The 19,964-nt window shown below is 54.7% G+C and overlaps 2 protein-coding genes across 2 annotated transcripts in view; both read right to left on the reverse strand.

Annotated features, from left to right (window-relative positions):
* Positions 1-279: 279 nt before the first annotated feature.
* On the reverse strand, positions 280-1,198 carry LOC308616569 (cytochrome b-c1 complex subunit 10-like). Its single transcript, XM_081232884.1, has one exon. It carries the CDS (start codon positions 577-579, stop codon positions 382-384), a length of 198 nt encoding a protein of 65 aa, XP_081089010.1. The 5' UTR covers positions 580-1,198; the 3' UTR covers positions 280-381.
* A 6,544-nt stretch (positions 1,199-7,742) lies between these two features.
* The window catches only part of PBX4 (PBX homeobox 4), a gene marked incomplete at its 3' end in the record, with an annotated part of 46,757 nt that continues 34,535 nt past the window's right edge, over positions 7,743-19,964 (reverse strand). The window contains 8 exon segments of the mRNA XM_081232647.1: positions 7,743-7,829; positions 9,669-9,823; positions 10,227-10,406; positions 10,775-10,931; positions 14,070-14,182; positions 14,185-14,204; positions 14,465-14,655; positions 14,931-15,175. Of these exon segments, the coding sequence (XP_081088773.1) occupies positions 7,743-7,829; positions 9,669-9,823; positions 10,227-10,406; positions 10,775-10,931; positions 14,070-14,182; positions 14,185-14,204; positions 14,465-14,655; positions 14,931-15,175 (1,148 nt within the window).

The raw sequence follows: 19,964 nt of genomic DNA on the forward strand, positions 1-19,964 counted from the left end.
ATTTGTTCTTCAAACTTTCTCTTGCTGATGTTGGTGTCCATTGGCGATTCTTCTTCTTCTTTTTTTTTTTTCAGAGCAAAGTTTCACGCTGTGTGCCTTCACACACCAAAACTATCTCCACCAACATAGGAAGTCTAACTCGTGCTGTGTATTTCCTCAAGGGCCTGGGCCTTTCCAGATGCAGATGGAAGGAGGCTGCACCAGCAGACACCAGAGGGATCTGAGTTCGGGGTGGGGGGAGGGGGTGTCAGTTTAATTAATTGTCCTTCTTTTTTCTTGGGCCACACTGTGTGTGAGATCTTAGCTCCCCAACTGGGGATCAAACCCGTGCCCCCTGCAGTGGAAGTGCCGAGTCTTAACCACTGGACTGCCGGGGAAGTCCTAATCATCCTTCTTAAACTTGCCGTTGATGTAGGGCACCCAGTCCAGAATCAGCCACCATTCGGTGGCCCACACCAGTCCCATGGTGCCCACGGGGCCCCGCATGCCCGCTGTGGGAATCCAATTTCTGGCCAGCTCGCGACAGTGCGGGCCCAGGAACCTGCACAGCATCCTGGGGCCCGCCAGCGATTCTTGCATGAATCAGTGCCATCATGGGCCAGTGGGAGACCCTTCAATGCGGCTCCTGTGTCTGTGATTTACTCTAAAATTCAGGTCCTCTGGCTCTCTGACCTCAGGCTCCTACACATTTGGATGTATGTTTTGAGATTGAAAGTGCTACTCCTCATGCCTGAAGAAGATCCCTCATCACCTGGTTCTGCAAGGATTGGCTCATTAGCCACTACAGTTGCTTACCTTCAACACACCTTGAAAGGAGTTCAGGGTGGAGATCAGGAATGAGGCTCTCAGTGCTCTGGGAAAAACTGGCAGAACAGGTCTTCAGATAGGTAGGTATTTTCAGGAGGAAATTTTTCTTTTTTAATGACTTTATTTATTTATTATTTATTTATTTTTGACTGTGTTGGGTCTTCGTTGCTGCGCACCGGCTTTCTCTAGCTGTGGTGAGGGCTAGAGTGAGGGCTTCTCACTGCGGTGGCTTCTCTTGTTGCAGAGCACGGGCTCTAGGCATGCGGCGGGCTTCAGTAGTTGTGGCTCGCAGGCTCCAGAGCGCAGGCTCGGCAGCTGTGGAGCACGGGCTTAGTTGCTTCTCTGCATGTGGGATCTTCCCAGGTCAGGTCTCGAACCCGTGCCCCCTGCATTGGCCAGTGGATTCTTAACCACTGCGCCACCAGGGAAGTCCCAGGAGAAAATTTTTATGAACCAAATTTCTTGCACCTTCCCATACTTAGAAAAGCACTAAAATCATTAACCGAGACATCTGTTCTTGGTGACTAGCAGCAACCTTCTACTGAGATGTGTGCTTGATTGCATATCCCCTTTTCCAAAATCACATATATGCTGACCTCCTTCCCACCTCTTTGGAGCAGTTTCTCAGAGTTCTCTGAGAAGCTCTCTCCAGGGCTATAGTCCTCAGTATGGCCCCCAATAAAACTGAAACTCACAGCTCTCATGTTGTGCATTTCAATTTCATTCGACATTCTCTTTCCAATTTATCGCTATTCCAAAATAAGGAACCTAAGGATCTGAAACCCCAGCAGCACCCTGTCTCAGCCAGCCCCGAGGGAGTGCTGTCGTGTGCAGGGCCCACACCCAGGCAGGGGCCGTCACCCCAGTCAGGATCACACATTCCAGGTACAGGGCCACCACTTGCAAAACTCTAACCTAAAGCCAGTCTTTTTTTTTTTTTTTAATCACCAGTCAATCCTAGACACTTTGCTAATTAATTAGCATGATGAATATTAGAACTGATTTTTCTCTGGTGGGAGGACTGGGGTTAAGATGTGTGGAGCAGCTAAAAAAAAAAAAAAGGTTCTGAAGAACATAGGGTGGGACAGGAATGAAGACGAAGATGTAGAGAATGGACTTGAGGACATGGGGAGGGGGAAGGGTAAGCTGGGACGAAGTGAGAGAGTGGCATGGACATATATGCAGTACCAAAGGTAAAATAGATAGCTAGTGGGAAGCAGATGCATATAGCACAGGGAGATCGGCTCGGTGCTTTGTGACCACCTAGAGGGGTGGGATAGGGAGGGTGGGAGGGAGACGCAAGAGGGAGGAGATACGGGGATATATGTATATGTATAACTGATTCACTTTGTTATAAAGCAGGAACTAACACACCATTGTAAAGCAGTTATACTGCCATAAATATGTTTAAAAAACATTAAAACACTAAAAAATAAAAAGTGTGAATCAGGGAGAATATTAGCAGCTCTCCCCCTCCCAGATATCTGGCCAGAGCTCCAGCCTTAACTGGGAGATGATGAAAATGCAGATTCCCAGGCCTGGCCCAGACCTGATGAGCCAGAGCCTGCATTTAAACCCATCTCTGGCCTAAACCCCTCATAGTAGCCCCCTTGACTCGAGACTCTGAATTGGTCTTGTGTCCAGCTGCTTGGAACCCTACCCAGGTTACAGTGGCTTTTGCCTCAGTGGCTCCGTGGAGCTCTAAGCAGGTAGAGTGTGCCTTCCTGGGGCTCCTGACCAGGTGATGGAGATGTGATTTCATGGAACCTGGGGAAGGTGCCTACTCATCTCTCAGAGGCAGCCCAGGACACGGATGCCCAGTCTCTGCCTCCCACCAAACTGGCTCACAAAAGCAAGACAAATCTCTGAAAAGCTACACAAATAGTACGCAAAGGATATGCAAATCCCACACATCTTTAATTCAAATAAAGCAAGTCATGCATATTATATGCAAATAACAAACACATATGCAAATATCATGAGAGGAAGGGTGCCCGGCTCAGGGGTGAGGGTTGTCAGACACATTGCAAGGAACACACTGAGTATAATAGTAATGGTGGGGCTTCCCTGGTGGCGCAGTGGTTGAGAATCTGCTTGCTATTGCAGGGGACATGGGTTCGAGCCCTGGTCTGGGAGGATCCCACATGCCGTGGAGCAACTAGGCCCGTGAGCCACAACTACTGAGCCTGCGCGTCTGGAGCCCATGATCCACAACAAGAGAGGCCGCGATAGTGAGAGGCCCACGCACCGCGATGAAGAGTGGCCCCCGCTTGCCACAACTAGAGAAAGCCCTCACACAGAAACGAAGACCCAACACAGCAAAAATAAATAAATTAATTAATAAACTCCTACCAACAACATCTTCTTAAAAAAAAATAGTAATGGTGGAGGTCTAATTTCCTGCCCTGAGCCCGGCCCTTCACAAGGATCAGCCCTTGGACCCCACAGCTACAAGGTGAGGGGGTCTTATATCCCTGGGTCTCCAGCCCAAGAGAGGTAGGTCTCCCGCCTCTAGCTCTGTACTCGCTGCAGGGCCACAGCGGCCTCTGGTGGACGGTGATGGGACACAGCAGCTGGACCTCTCACTCCACCTCCACTTTCTTCTCCCTGTGTGGTGGTTTCCAGATCCCCCTCCCGTGGGGCCCTGATCATGAACTTCCAAGCCACAGATTAGTGGGGGAGGGGGAGAGGAGGGAGGGTGAGGGTGAGGGGGGGAGGGTGGGTGGAGGGGGAGGGGGAGGGTGGAGTAATGAGTAATGAGCAGGACTGGCTGAGGGGAGTGGTCAGTGTTCCAAGGGCTCCTGCTGCTCTCCCAGCACAAGCCTCAGGGATTTCTAAAATGCAGACTGCCCAAGGGTATACAGAGAAATGAGAGATCGCTTCCCTGTCAACTACCGGATCCTTGGTTCCTTCCCCAGTGGCCACAGCTGTGACCTGTGTCTCCTTCCAGAGATACTTGGATACCCCTACCCCCCAATTTCAAAATGGACACAAATGGTTATCCTTCCTACTTTTTACATTAATGCATTGTGGAGAAAAGCTACTTCAGTCTTTTGAACGGTTGTATGCTATTCCACTGCAGGGCTGAACAGCGTGATTTAAACAGTGCCCAAAGGACAGACATTTATTTTCATTTTTTTGCAATTACAAAAAATGTGGCAGGAAATGCATCATTTTGCATTCATTTGCATGTACCTGTAGAAAAATTCTTAGAAGGAAAACTGATGAGGGAGAGGGGGTGTGCATTCTTAATATTAATAGATTCTAGAAAATTGCCATCTTGAGCAGCCATACTGATGGGCTGTCTCCCCAGAACTGCCTTCGGGCTCACAGCCTTGGCTCTGCCTGTCTCTCTCCTAAATGGGAGCCTGGGGCACAGGTCACGAAGCCTCTGTGCCTCAGTGTCCCCACCTGTTGCATGGAGGTGCCATCAGCACCCACTCTGCCAGCAGGGTGGTCTCAGGGGGTGCCAGGTGACTCCTCTGCGCTCTTGTAGTCCTTATAGCTCGATTAGTGTCGTGTGGCCACATTTTAGGCTTTTTAAAAAAATAATGCAGTATGAAATGCTGGTAAAGTGTGACTTTACGTGCAGAATTTGACCTAGGGAGTTTCCTCAAATTAAAACCCTCCAAGAGGGACTTCCCTGGCGGTCCAGTGGTTAAGACTAGGCGCTTCCACTGCAGGGGGCCCAGGTTCAATCCCTGGTTAGGGAACTAAGATCCCACATGCCGCGCAGTGCCGCCAGAAAACCAAAACAAACAAGCAAACAAAACCGCCAAGAAACTCAGCCGGAAGCTGGCGGCCAAGCCAACCACGAGCCGCATTCACGCCACAGCCACGAGAGGGCGCAAGTGAGTGGGAGGCTCCAGGGCCACCTGGGACCCGCAAATTGCTGCTTTGTCTATTTCCTTTGGGACCGCGCTCTCCACCTCCTCTCCGGTGTCCACACGACCTGCCGTGGCACACCCTACCCTCTTGCTCCCACAGGACCTACCCGGCAGCTCTCCGCGGCACTGCCTCAGTTTCTCCGCACGGCCTCTGGCGACCTCTTTGCCGCGAATCTCCTGGAGAGCTGACTGTGCCCTCTGATTCTGAGTCGCTGATTTTCTCTTGAATTAATCGGTGGCCCCATCGCTCCACTGAACCCAGGCTGCTCATTCTGGCAGTCATTTTTCCATGTTGGTGGAGCTTCACTTTCTGCCCCTGAAATCTGTCCTTCTGGCTCCCATGACATCCTGTCTTGGTTTTTGTCCCATGTTCTGGCCTCTCTCAACTTCCAAATTTCTATCCTGAACAAGACTCCGATGTCTAGTTGCGTGCACACCCCAAGCCTGTCAGTCCAGCGCTGAGCTACCTTCCCTCTGTGATGTCCCCGTCCAGTCTTCCTGTGGCTCAGACCACCCCATTCCTACTCAGCAGCAGGTCCTGCAGGTCTACCTTCACCCACGTCCCCCGACCCTAACCACCCCTGCCTGCACTTGACCACCACCTGGGAGGTCGCAGGACCCTTGGACTCCCCGTTCCCGCAGTCTGTTCTCGATGCGGCAGCGGATCGTGAAGATGCGAGTCCCCCTGGGGTGCCCCCTGCTCACACCAGGCCTGGCCCCTTCCAAGGGCCGGCACCTCTCGCCCTCCCACGGGTGTGGGTACCTCGGGCAGCGCCCACCCTGCACCTCTGCATGCTCTCAATCACCTCCCTAAGGCCTTGTCTTAAGGCACAGTCCCCAATGGGATGTTGGCCGTAAAAAGGAATGAAGCACTGACACATGCTATATATAAAATGGTGAACCTTGAAAACATGCCGAGTGAAAGAAGCCAGACACAAAAGGCCACATGTATGATTCTATGTATATGAAATGTCCGGAACAGGTAAATCCACAGAGACAGAAAGCAGGTGAATGGTTGCCAGGGGCTGGGGGAGGGGAAATGGGGAGTGACTTCTCATGGGGACGGGGTCGCCTTTTGGGTGGGCTGTACAACAGCCTCGACTGACCGAGACCCACCCCGCCAGGCTGCGGGTTTGGGGTTGCCCAGCATCCTAACAGCTCCTGCTGGCAGGGATAGGGTGAAGAGCAGCTGGGAGGGCTCAGTGGAAAGGTCACAGATGCAGGGGGAGGTCGTGATGGCTGTCCCCTGCCCGCCCTGAAGGTTTGCAAGGCAGTGAGGGGAAGAAAAGAAGCGCCAACTATGCAGAGAGCCAGGCTGCGGGCGGGCTCGCAGAGCAGCACCAAAGAGACTCGAGCTGAGGGGTGTTGCGGGCACAGGGCTGCTTAGATGGGAACTACCTAAAATATCCAGCACTGGGGTTGAGGGGCTCTGGCCGTGGCAGTTCATTCACTGGAGGAAGATCCTCCCAGACACAGAGGCAGGGGCCAGTGCAAGATGCATCGTGTAGAGAGAAGCATGGTGTGCCAGCCAAGTGGGGACTCGTCTGCAGGGACACACCCAGACTGCCGCGGACCGTCTTGGCAGGTCACCTTGAGGACTAGCATGCAGTGGGTGCCAGTGGAGAAGGGGCCAGGACCCGGACACGGTTGGCTGAGGTTGTATCCCCCGCCTTAGATATCCATTTCTTGGCTCTTGAAAGCAACAGAAATGGAGACGTGGAGGGCAGTGTGGTGACAGGCCAGGTGAGAGCAGCCGGCTGCTGCCCAGAGGCCCGTGGGTGTGATGGGTTGGGATGGGCAGATGTGCGGGGGGATGGAAGCCAGAGGGGTGGGGGGCAGAGGTCCTCTGATCCCAGGAGACCACCGTGCTCAGTCTTTCGGGGTGTGGGCCAGGACCCCGCTGTGCTGCATGGCTGTGACCCAGCGGACCCTCACTCCCACACCTCGTTTCCTGTCTGCAACCCTCACTGGAGTGTCGGCACCACGGTGATGGCACCCGCGGGGGTTGGAGACAGGACAGAGGGATCTCTCGGGCATGGGGGCCCAAGAACCGGGAGAACGGTGATGCATCCAGCTGGCCAGGATCTGGGCGGAGCTGGTGTGGAGGTGCACGGGAGTCAGAACACTCTGTGTCCAGAGATGAAACACCCTGGACAGAAGCTCAGATGCTGGTCATGGTGGCAGCTGACAGTGCAGGGTTAGGGCCGCGGTGACCCTGACTGACGGGCAGATACAGTGCACCTGCTCAGGGCCCCGAGCTGTCCTGAGCCCAGGTTCGTTTAATTCTCCCAACAGCCCAGCTCTAGCATCTTCATTCCCGGTGAGGAGAAGAGAGGAGGAGACAGAGGGAAGGTCCCACCCGAAGGCTGAAGCAGAGGAGGAACTGGGAGAGGAGACAGAGAGGGACATCCAGGAGCCGGGGGACTTGCAGCGCCGAGCCTTGGGCCGGCAGGATTTCCAGAGCACGGATGCAGGACAGTGCTTGGGAAGTTTATCGTCTTTAACGACATTTCAGCTGAAAATGGTAGAACTTGTATTAATGGAAAAAGGTGCCAAACCAATTCCCAGTAAAATTCTGAGCTCACAACAGACTTAAATCAAAACCGCATGAAATGACACAGCAGAAGACAGTGCGGAAGGCTGTGTCTGGGCGAGTTGGCGCACGGATGGACAAACGAGCAAACAGAGTCACAACCCGCCCAACTGCGCAGCTGCAGTCAGCCGTCGGCAGGAACAAATCTGGGAGCGAACGACATCGAAATTAAAATCAGTCCAAAATTGTAATGGGAGAATTTGTGCCAAGTCCTGGAAGAAACAATTCAGCCTTAACCATAAAATTACTATAAAAAAACACCAAACGGAGTTGGCAGAACGAGCAGTGTCTCAGCCCATTTCAAACCCCAGCTGACAAGCAAAAGATGGTACCGGTTCCGCCTGCCGTCAGCTCAGGGAGCGCTGTCTGTCGTCAGTTCTGGATTTTCTGAGGTAACGCGAATTCCAGGGAACCAAGGCAGGTCACACCATCCTCTTTTCTGCTCATCCCAACACTTAATTAGATGCGTCTGAGGTGACACTGCCGGGGTCTCCAATAGGTGAAGCGGTCGACATTCGCCTCACCTGCCAGCCGCCCCTGGCCTGAAAAGACAGAGACAGAGAGTCAGAGGGGGGCCGTGGGACAGATGACCCCTCCGGCCCTCGCATCCCCGAGGCGGCCCAGAACATGCCGAGAACCGTGAGAGGAGCCAGGAGATGGGGCAGGGAGAGGGGGTCAGTCCTGGGTCACAGCTGGCCTTGCACATGAGTGCGCCTCCTTGGCAGGAACTGGCCTCCCCTGGCCGGGCTCTGGCAAAGGACTGGCGGGGCACCGCGGCACACACTCTGAGGGTGAGGGAGACCCAGGCAGGCCCGGAGCTGACGGTGGTCCCCCAAACATCGTGGTAAGACGTGGAAGAGGCTCAGGAACACAGCAGGACGCGGGCCTGGCTGGGAGTCAGGAGGGCAGCGCCCATGGCTGCGGGCGTGTGGGCTCTGTCCGCAGGGCGGGGATATATCGGGCACATGTGACCCTGGGATGTTTGTCCACAGGAGCCCCCCACAATGGAAACCACTACTGTTGGTGGTGGTTTGCAGCCCACGAGAGTGGGGCCTGCAACTCACAAGCTCCCCTTCACCTTCCTCATTCTTTTTTATTTTATTTTATTTTAATTATATATTTATTTTATTTATTTGGCTGCGTTGGGTCTTCGATGCTGTGCGCAGGCTTTCTCTGGTTGTGGCGAGCGGGGGCTACTCTGTTGCGCCATGTGGGCTTCTCACTGCGGTGGCTTCTCTTGCTGTGGAGCACGGGCTCTAGGCGTGCAGGCTTCAGTAGCTGTGGCTCGCGGGCTCAGTAGTTGTGGCTCACAGGCTCCAGAGCGCAGGCTCAGTAGTTGTGGCGCATGGGCTTAGTTGCTCCGCGGCATGTGGGATCTTCCCAGACCAGGGCTCAAACCCGTGTCCCCTGCCTCGGCAGATGGATTCTTAACCACTGCGCCACAGGGAAGTCCCATTCACCTTCCCCATTCTTGAACTTTCCTTAACAGGCTGAACCCTCCTGCCTGCACCCTCTACCTCTTCGGACCCCACAAGGCCCAAGACCCTGCTCCTCACCCCCCCAATCCTGTTCCCCCTCCCCCGCCTCAGCTATTACCTCCCATGTGTCCCAAGGAGCTGCCACAGAGGACAGTGCTGGGCAAACAAATCAAGAGAATGCCTTCAAGGGCTGCCTCATCATGTGACACAGGGACACTGAGAGGCCAGCGTTGCTCCGCCCACCCTCAGTCTGAAAGCAACTGGGACAAGGATACTGGCCTCAGGGGGACACACTCTGCCCCTGGATGGACACCCATAGGCCTATGATCCCAGAAGGAGAACATGAGTGGTGAGGGGAGGGGTCCACTCGCAGGCCTGGGAGGTGACAGGCTGGGGCCCAGTGTAGGACTGGGAGCCAAAGGACAGCTCAGGGCCGAGGAGATGGCTCCCAGCTGGGGTGACCTCAGCCCCTGAGACCTGCTCTCTGGAAGAGCATCTGTGCCTGCCCAGGGCAGGGGCCCGCGGCACAGGTGGGTGTCCACACCACAAACCCAACCTTCCTGCTTACTATGTGGGGTTGACAGGACCCCACGTCACAGTCCACGGAACCCTCACCCCGATTCACTCTCACACACTCACCCCTACTCTGCTCGAGGTGCTGAGCCTTGGGCAAGGGCAGAGCGGACAGGTCTGGCCACCTGGTGGTGCCAGAGCACTTTGCTCAGGTGCTCATTATGGGCTGTGGGGTTGCCACAGTGATGGGATGCGCACTGCCCGGCACCGGGAGGCATCCATTCCCTGAACCTTTAAGAGGGGCTGGGGGTAAACGGGTCGGGGGTCAACTCCGAAGGAAACAGGTGGGCTGTGTAAGGCCCTGCCCACTGCCGCACGGCCTTATCACACCTGCACCTGCACAGCCTCTTCGGGACAACCCTGCGCGGGGGGTTGGGCCCCTGTGGCTGTCAGTGGGTGGCTGAGAGGCCCCAGGGACTGCGAGAGGGATGATGCCCTCTGATCCTGGCTGGCCTGGCACATTGCCCCAAACCCTGAGAAAGTTCCTGAGGGCACATCCCGAGACAGCTGAGATCCATGGCTCATTTTCTTCCCAGATCTTCACTCTGGCCCATCTCGCACCGGCCGAGGAGGCAGCCAGGATGGTGAGGCCACAGCATGAACGTGTTGAAGGGTCTGAGCCCAGTGGGGCTGTACCTTCAGACCGTCAGGGCCTTGTCTGCCCACCCTTGCCTTCTCCTGATGGGTACAGACACCATTGGGGAGGGGGGCCTCCTTCCCAGTAGGCAAAGCCCTCAGCAGCCATCGAGTCCTGTGAGGCGCGAAGGTCTTTGCCGAGTGGGGCGCCACAGAGCTGGGCTCCCTGAGGCAGCTCTGCCAGCCTGCATTCGTCCCCATGATGGACTGAGACATGGTCGAGATGGCCGGTTCCGAGGACCCGCCACCCACCTGGGCTCCACGTCAGCCCCATCACTGAGTCCGGGAGCCCACAGGTGTCCTTGGGATTGTGTTGGAGACTCATGTGGCCCAGAAGGCTGCCTTCCCCAGGGGCGGGCCGGAGGGAGGCCAGCGTCTGCAGGGTGATAAGTGTGTCGCTGGTGCTGGTCATCGGAAAGGGACCAGAGGAACCTGGAGGGGTGGGAGGGGTCAGGACCAGTGTTCCCACCCTGGGAATCACAGTGACTCCTCAGGTGGGACCTACCAGTCCCCCGGCCAGGAAGAGGCTGCGGAGGTGACTGCTATGGCTCCCTGCCCCTCCCGCAGCCCTGCGTGGGTGGGGAAACCAGACTTTTGGTAGGAACTTTCTGTCCCCACAGCACCTGCCCAGCCTGCGGGATGTGTTGACTTCACCGGGATAATCACTAATGGGAACAGAAACCTCACAGTGTAAACAGAGAAAAGAGGCATACGCAGGGACCTGTCTGCTTCCCCAGATGCAGCTCAGTGGGCCCGGCCACATGGGAGCGACTGACCCTGGGCTGGGCAGCCTTACTGACTGCAGCTGGGCCTCAAAGGGCAGCTGGCCTGGCTGCCCGGGCCCCTGACATCGGTGGTGTCCTCTGCCATCTTACCTGTGTAAATGGTAGCCTCTTCTTGACACCTCCCCATGTTCTTTTTATACCGGATTCTTTTGTTGCCGAACCAGTTGAAGACCTGTGGACAGGCAGAGATGGAAGTCACTGGAAAAAACTGACCTAGCAATGAGACGCGATGTGGACAGACCGCCGGGGGGAACATCACTGAGTGACACCGCGTGGCCCTGGGGCTGGGTGAGAGGCCGGGACTGAGAAGGTGGCGCTAATGAACTGTGGGCCCAGGGAAACGTCTGCAGTGTGTTGGTGACACCCTGGACCTGGCGTGGCTTATAGGAGAGGGGGGAGCTGGAAGGAAAACAGGCATGTGTGTGACACACTCAGAGAGACGAGTGTCTGCTCACTGCGGTGGCAGGCAACAGACTGAATACTGATGCGGGAGACGCATCAGTAACCACATTTCTGGGAATGCAATTTAAGCAAAGAACACAGTCGAATCCAAAACTTATCAAAGGATAAGGACCACCTGAAAGGGCAGGGGAAGGAACTGAGCACTGAGCTGAGGGCCTGTTTTTAGTCCCCAAAGCCAGTTAGGAGGGAGCTGCAGTCACATGCATCCTGTAAGCAAGGGGCTGGCCCAGGGCCTAGAGGTCTGAGCCCAGCTCTGACTCCAAACCTGCACCGAGACCTCCAGGGCAGGGCTTCTCCCTGTGGGTCACTTTCTGGGGGGCGTCCTGGGCACTGAGGGCACTGAGCAGCATCCCTGGCTTCCACCCACCAGATGCCAGTAGTGTCCTCCCCTCCCCCCGAGAGTTGTGATAATGAAAATGTCCCCTGGGGGCAGAATTGTCTGGGTGAGACCCTGAGCAGTGCCTTCCTAAGAGCATGGAGACATATCCCAAAGTAAGGCACCCAGCCCTGCAGTGAAAGGTATGTTTTTTGTTTGTTTGTTTGTTTGTTTTTTGCGGTACGCGGGCCTCTCACTGTTGTGGCCTCTCCCGTTGTGGAGCACAGGCTCCGGACGCGCAGGCTCAGCGGCCATGGCTCACGGGCCCAGCTGCTCCGTGGCATGTGGGATCTTCCCAGACTGGGGCACGAACCCGCGTCCCCTGCATCGGCAGGCGGACTCTCAACCACTGCGCCACCAGGGAAGCCCAAAGGTATGTATTTTAATGAACAGAAATAAACAGTTGAGTTACGTGGCAGGACTGTGGATGGAGGACTTTTCTCCTCTAAAAACCTGTTTCTTTAATGTCCCTCCATAATCCTCTCAATGTCAACCATGAAAAGACAAAGCCCCACGTGTGCTCCCTGCCCCTCGACTCTCCCGCCCTCGCTGTGAGGGCGACCTGTCCTCAACCAAACCAGGTAAGTGCTGGGTTCCCACTTACCTGCAAGGAACGTGCCGACACGTCTGTGTGGGACTAAGTTTGCAGAAGAATGGCAGTGAGCAGTTTTCCATGTTGAATTCAACTGGCATTTTAGAGGGACAAAGAGCAAACTTCCCGTGTGGGTGAGGGAGGGCGGCTGCCGGGGAGCTGGTCCGGGCCAGGGTCCACCCTCTCCACGGGGTGTGTCCCGGCACCTCGTACAGGAGTGGGATGCCCTCTCCGCCAGCTGTAGCTCGGAGCCACTGGCCACTCCCTGCCCAGTCACTCTGGCCCCTTTGGCTCATACAGCTGCAGCCGCCTGGGTTTCTGCCCATCGCCCTGTCCATGGGCTCAGCTCTCCCGCCCTTTCCCCCTCAGGCCTCCTCACCCTGGAGTTGCAGCTGATCCTGTCCTGAAAACGTCTGTTGCCTCATCTGCAACACGCTTTGCCCTAATGGTGCTCTCCCTCCCCTGCTACTTCCTCCTTAGGCGAACCTCACAGCCATCTATATCCCGACATCTGTATCCCAAATTCGGAGCCCTCCCTCAGCAGTCAGCCATTTCCAGCTGGAGGACTTGCCAGACTGGGGAGGGGCTCCCAGCACAGAATTCTGCTGCTGGTGGGCGGGGTCTCAGGGCCCAGCCACATAGCAGGAGTCACTGGAATGTGGCCGGTGCTTTTCAAACTTTTGTTTGCAACGAACCCTCTCCTGAGATAAAGTTGAGACCCAAGACCCATGTGCTCTCTGGGGGTGACAGGGCTTGAAGTGAATCTGGCCGTTTTCAGACAACTGCTCATGGTGACAAACAAGCTGCCATGCCTCCCACTTCTTTTGGGCCTCGAAGCCCCAGAGGTGCAGCCCTCACTTCAGCTCCAGCCAAGGTGCTGAGGACACCGCAACAGTTCCAGGGCGAGTGAGGTCTCATGTGACCGGGACACCTGTGAGGCTTTGCTGCCTGTGTGACCCTGCGGGGTTCCTGAGTGCCCTTGTCCCCAGGTCGCTGCTGGACTGGGCAGGGCGCAGAGCAGAGGGTGGTGACGGAGGGCACAGGCTGACTGGGCTGGAAACTCAGCCCCTCCAGCTGCACAGTGGGAGCAGCCCTCCCTGCAGCCGGGGGCGGGGTGCCGTGCCCTGACCCCCACGCTGCCCCTCGGGCGTGGCCTGGTCCTGCCTCTTGCTTGTGGGCTGCCTGCACTTACCGTTCTCACTTTAAAGCCTTCGGAAATATTTCTTGGGTTCTCGTCTTAGCCCCGCCCCCTTAACCCAATTCCAGGGAGGACAGTGGTGGTCCCGACTACCAGGGTTGCCCAAGGTTGTCCAGGTCCCTTCTCTGATCTGCACCACCATTCCCCCTCTGGAGCCAGATGTCGTCTGTCTTGTACCCCCAGACACACACACTGGACTGTTTGAGAAACAAGAAGGCAATGCACATGCCTGAATTTATCCCAGGATAACTGAATTGGTACTTAAGCACAAGAGCTGGTCTACCACTTTAAGTCCTAATTTTCCTCCAAGTTCTTTTTCTTCTCCTAAGCTCATACCCCACCCCTCTTATGCAACACAGCACATCCCTCTGTCAGAATATTAAATCCTAATGACTACAATCCACTGAGTACCTCATGATACACTTTGTGGTGTCGCCTCCAGGACTGCACACTCCATACCAGTCACCTCAGCGAGTCCCCACACCTGGTGGGCGTGGCTTCCCACCTGAGGCCCACGTTCATAGCCCAGAACCAGGACCTGAGCCCAGTCAGGCCGACTGGGAGCTTGCATACCTGGCACCTGCCCCACACATTTCACTAACTTCCCTGGGCGTCCTCCTCACTGGGCTGAACTTTCCCCCCTTTCTGGGTTTAGGGAGGTGTGGCAGGAAAGGACTGTCACCTGGGAGACCGTGATGCCACCCTTCCTGGCCAGCTCTTCTTTGGTTTCTTCACTGGGGTAAGGGTTGCTCAAATGGGAATAAAAATATTCATTCAGCACTTCCGTGGCTTGTTGCTGAAATTCTGCCGCTTACGCCTGTGAAGACAGACAGCCTCAGCCGGGGATCGTACATGGGGCCTCATCCTCATCTCTGATTCCCTAGAGGTTGTGCCAGCAGCAGTCAGCACTTCAGTCGCCTTCCAAGAGGCTGTGTGAGGGCTACACCTGCAGCTGTGGCCACAGCCCCTGCACAGGCTTGGAGGCCCCCAGAACTTAGACCCAAGCCAGCACTGACTTGGTTCCTCTTCCTAAGAGCTGACCCTGGGGTCACAGGCCGGGGGTAGGTAGGGCCTGACCTGGCATCGAGGAACCTCGAGCACAGGGTCGTCACGGCCTCGCAGGTGCGCTGCTTCAGCTGTGTCTGGACGCTGTTGAACTTGCCGTGGAGGATGCCCACCACGTGCTCCATCTCCTTGGGCAAGACAGGCCTTATCCTGCCCTGCTCCAGGAGAAGGTTGGTGACATGCGTGGTGAACTCACGGCAGGCCTGGGATGGGGAGACAAATGCCAGCCGGTGACGACCCGGCAGGCTGTCCCGGGGCTCCATGTGGAACCAGCCACCTGCCCCCCGAGGCTCCCACACAGGCTGGCTACTGAGAAGTGAAGGCAAAAGGCTTCCGGTAAAATCGGCCACTTTCGCTGTGAGACCAAGTGTGTGGACTCCCTGCTCTGGGCCACCAAAGGCAGGCAGTTAGCGCTCCACGTTTTGCTTTGACAAATGCGCATGCACACGACAGAAACTCTTCCATGCAGAAAGATCACCTGTTCATATTTCTCCAGCTCAGAGTGGTAAATCTGTCGGATCTGGGACAGCTTGGCCCTGTAGTCAGAGTGCTCAAGGTCACTGTCATTTGGACAGCCACCTGGTGTTGCTGTGCCGGCCGCCGCCTGTGCTCCTCTTCGTTGCTTCTCCAGCCTGCACATGCCCTCGGCCAGCAGCATGTTATCCAGCTTCTGGAGCTGAGGGTCGGGGGGACCCTCTTCCGGAATGCCACGAATGTTCAACCCTGGGTAAGAGAGGAGACACTGAATCAGTGTCTGTTGTCGGAATAAAAACAACCACAACAGAGTGTTAGCACTGGCTTCGTGTCTGAACACTTTTCATGGAACCCTTGAGGGGAAAGAAAGACTTCATCTGATAACAGACGTTGAGTAACCCCCTGGGACGCTGGTCCAGGTGCCGTACTTAGGAGCCCAGTCCGGGTGGCGGGAATGCAGGGGGCGCACCGACCACAGCCCACAGTTGGGTGTGTGTGGGGGCCCGCAGGGCAGGGGCGGGGTGGCACTGGGTGCTGGAAAGCCTGAAGCCCTGCACCTTGTCTTCAGATGGGAGAGGAGGCGCGTTCCAGACACACACAATAGCACAGGCAGGGATACGAAGGCTAGTGGCCGCCTGGCTTCAGGCAAGGCCGTGCTGCTGTGTGTCTGAAACTGAGCCCCCCAAAACCAAGTTCCCTTACTGAGTTTGACTAGTTCTTCTATCTAAAACTTTATTCCCTTTCTTGTCCCCTTTGACCTCAGTCCTGTGCTAACTGAACACTAATCAATCAGTCAGATGACTAAAATTGCTGTCGTTGATAACATCGTTAACGTGCTAAAATTGCTATTATAGATATCGTCATTAATGTACAAACTCAGGTTATGTCTCCAAGGCAAGATGAGCTAACAGACCCCTAAGCCATGGACCCACCTGGTCAGTGAAACATAAACCAGAGACATTCTGATTCCCGAAACTACGATTATGAAATGTCACAAGATGATGATTAATTCTAGCCTCTCTGTTCTTCCCCTTTAAAAAACAAAAAACAAAAAACCCTCACTCAAAGACCAAGGTGGAGTAGACCTGAGGCTGGTCTCCCACTCCCTTGCTTGGTGCCCTGAAACAAACACTGTAGTTTCCTTCACCACCACCCGGTGTCAGGAGAGTGACTTTGCTTTTCAGGCGACTGAACTTTGGTTTGGTAACACATCTATTATGTCTGTTTGTTTCCTGTGTGTGTGTTGTGGGGAGGGTTGTTGCTATAAAGTCAGAGAGGAAAAGACTGATCCAGAGGTGCCAGAGAAGATGAACTAACCCGAGAGATCTTTTTTTAAAATACATTTATTTATTTATTTATGGCTGCGTTGGGTCTTCGTTGCTGAGCGCCGGCTTTCTCTAGTTGCGGCCAGTGGGGGCTACTCTTCGTTGCGGTGCGCGGTCTTCTCATTGCGGTGGCTTCTCTTGTTGCGGAGCACGGGCTCTAGGCGTGTGGCTTCAGTAGTTGTGGCTCGCAGGCTCTAGAGCGCAGGCTCAGTAGTTGTGGCGCACGGGCTTAGTTGCTCCGCGGCCTGTGGGATCTTCCCGGGCCAGGGCTTGAACCCGTGTCCCCTGCATTGGCAGGCGGATTCTTAACCACTGTGCCACCAGGGAAGTCCCCCACGGAGAGACTTTAAGCAGAGAGACAAGATGATTGGCTTTAAAACATGGAGAAGCCACCGCAGCTGGACTGAGAGGGTGATGTGCTCGAGGACAGGACTGGACGGGCAGTGGACAGGCAGGGGAGGCAGTAGCAGGGAGCTACTGCTGTCCGAGGGGACGCAGGTCAGCTACAGGGCGGCCAGAGGGCGAGGCCCCAGAGTCTGTGACCACCAGATGTAGGCGTGGGAGAAAGGAAGAGGCTGTGACCACTCCCACATCTGCCCTGGAAGATGCCACTTTTTTCCCAAGCACAGCACACAAAGCAGCAGGCAGGCACATGAAAAAATGGCATCAGCCTGGTCCCTGACCCAGCTAAGCATGAACGTCCAGGTGGCTGCGAGGCAGCTGCTTCCTGGGAGCTGGGGCTGAGCTGACCAGTTTGGGTGGGAAAGAGATATTCATGAGTCATCGGCATGTGGTGTGTGGGAAATCTGTACATATCCACCTGTACCTGCAGCTACACCTTTGAGAAGGTCATGCCCCTGAATACTAGAAAACCAGCATTTCAAGAACAGGCAAAGGAGGAGACAGAAAGAGTTATCGGGTAGGTGGAGGAAAAACCAGAAGTAGTCACAGAGGGGTGAAAACATGGGCTTGGTCATTAGGGGAATGCTGTTAACCTCTGCAAAAGCAGGGTAAGGTGGGGTACAGTCTGACTAGCAAGTTCCGGAGGAGCATGGGAGATAGGCAGTGCAGGGAAGAGGGTGCTGCAGGGGTTACAGAGCGAGCTCGGGTCTGAGGAGGGTGGTCTTGCAGGACCTGTGTCTTCTTTGCTTTTTCAGTGACAGAAGAAACATCTGTGGCTACAGAGGAAAAAAGACTGGGGGGTGGTTCCTGATGGGAGGCAGTGAATGGAGAAGGAGGTAATGATATAGGATATCCATCTAGCTCTGACTTTCTGGAGAAACAAAGTTGAAAGTGTTTTCTTGGAAACAGGCTCTCAGTAGTATCAGCTACTAACTGACTCAAGTGCTCAAATAAAAATTGAGTTTAGGGAATTCCCTGGCGGTCCAGTGGTTAGGGCTCAGCGCTTTCACTGCTGTGGCCTGGGTTCAATCCCTGGTCGGGGAACTAAGATCCTGCAAGCTACGGGGTGCAGCCAAAAAAAAAAAAAAAAAAAAATTGAGTTTCATCCTATCATATGGATATTTACTTATTAATCATGTGCCCCTTTCTTGTTCCCTATGTAACAGGTTAACCTTTTCTGTCAAAAACTCACCAGTGAAAATTGAAGGCGCTCAAGAGATATACTTGCAGGAATTTTCTTCACGTGCAGGGACCTTTACCTCCTTACGTTTGGGGACCCTCAACTCACCCAAAGGAACCCTTGCCACTTAACTCAGTCCCACTGGGTTATAATGTGGCTTTTTCTGAAAGAACTAAAGGAAAAGTGCCCCTTTTATCAGTTGCTGGCCTTCCAGTTCGGAGACGCAATTGTCTAACAACCTTACTTGGTCTTCAAGAAGCACCAGATGTAAACGCTGGGCACTCCTGGACAGAGTTGACCTGTGCTGCCTGATCCCTGTAAAGGCCCACACCCTCCTAACCATTCCTAACCCAGAGCAGATAATGTATGTCCTCCTCCCTCAGGCCCTCTGTTTGCAAATCCTATTGATTCAAACTCCATGATCAACCCACCATCCATCCCCTCCCTTAACGCCACTGCTGGAACCCTGCTGCGCTGACCCCTCTCCTGCCCGCCATGACCTGTGAGGAAACCCCTCCCCTCTGATTCACTGTGCACACCGGCAAGCCGACTACCTTCAAACACTGTGCTCATCATGCCAGGCTTTTGTTCAGAGACTCCAACCAGGGCCTGCATCCACCTAAATTAAAGCCTAGACTCTGACACCTCATACTCAGGGCCTTTCGTGACAGCCTTCCAAACCCACCTTCGTGAACTTTCCCTCTGCTGGGCCCTTCATGGCCCTTTGCGGCACAGCAGATGCTCTGCGACCGTCTCAGGCTTACTCAGCAGCTCGTCCCTGAGCACCCGTGGTTGCGGCTGGGGCTCAGGAGTGACCCGAGAGGGACACACAGCACCCCATCCCGCCCTAGAGGGCCCCCAGCACACCCTGACTCCCGGGCTGGAGAGGCCACCTCCACAGCTTCCATCACAGCTTCCGTCACTACAATTAGGGGCAGGAGTTGTCCAGGCTGAACATGCGGTGGTGGGGGCATGTGCACACCTGTGTGTGTTCATGCGTGTGTGACTCTGGGCTGCTCAGGGGTGCGTGGCAGTCTTTCATTCTTTTTTCTTGGCCGTGCCACGTGGCTTGTGGGATCTCAGTTCCCCGACCAGGGATTGAACCCGGGTCACAGCAGTGAAAGCACAGAATCCTAACCACTAGACCACTAGGGAACTCCCCTTTCGTTCTTTTATTTATCCAACAGTAAGCATCTGAGAGTCTATCACAAGCTAGGTGCCCAACCAGGTGCTGGAGATTTTTCAAAATACACCCAAAAAACACGGGACTTACTGTCCTCAAATGAAAGCTCTGAAATTACAAAGAGAACACCATTTTCTCATACCTCTTTACGGGGTATGTGTTGGTGTGGCCTTTTATGGAGGGGAGGTTTGAAATGCCGATTAACACAGAAAAAGCACATATCCTTTGATCTTGATCAGAACTCTGTTCTGAGAATTTACCCTACAGGAACACTGACCCCTGTAGATGCTGTATCTACAGGACACACACAACCACCCCGTAACTGTGAAAAATCAAAAACCGCCCAAATGCCCATGAATAAGGAGACAATATGCCTGTCATACCCCGGGTCCTGTGGTGTTAACAGTGCGTATGTTATGACCAGCATTCATGAGTTACAAGCTTTGTTTCTTTAAAGCTGTATATTTTTGCGAACGTATGTGTATGAGGAGAAGCAAAACTTAAAAAAAGTTACCCGCTGCCTTAGTCACCAGGACCGGTCCCAGTTGTGGACTCGGCCGTGCCGAGCACCTTTGCCTTCTGTCAGCGAGCGGCCCCTTGCATGCGGCCCTGCCTCTCCCTCAGCACCGCGCGTCTGTCTCCCAGCACACTGTCCACGCCTGATTATGGTCATTAGACACTCGTTACTGTCAATTACAACAAGCTCATTTCTGGTCCCAGGGGTGCCCCTCAGCTCCCCCAGGGCCCTCGACTGGCAGGCGGGAGGCTTTGGAGACCAGGAGCTCAGCTCAGGGACACTGTCAATTGGAGACACTCAGAAGAGGTGGTGGGATCTAAAACAGAGGGACTTCCCCCCAAACCACCAAATTTCCTTATGTTCCCAACTTACTGTGGGTAAAAAACTCCAGTAAACCAAACAAGGAAGTAAAATAAAATTATGAATATCAA

This window comes from Mesoplodon bidens, assembly GCF_964165515.1.
Source record: "Mesoplodon bidens genome assembly, chromosome: 4".
Classification (NCBI taxonomy): Eukaryota; Metazoa; Chordata; class Mammalia; order Artiodactyla; family Ziphiidae; genus Mesoplodon; species Mesoplodon bidens.

What these genes read in the sequence shown, in the direction of transcription:
- LOC308616569 (XM_081232884.1), bottom strand. Translation starts at nt 579, where the DNA reads ATGCAAGAATCGCTGGCGGGCCCCAGGATGCTGTGCAGGTTCCTGGGC.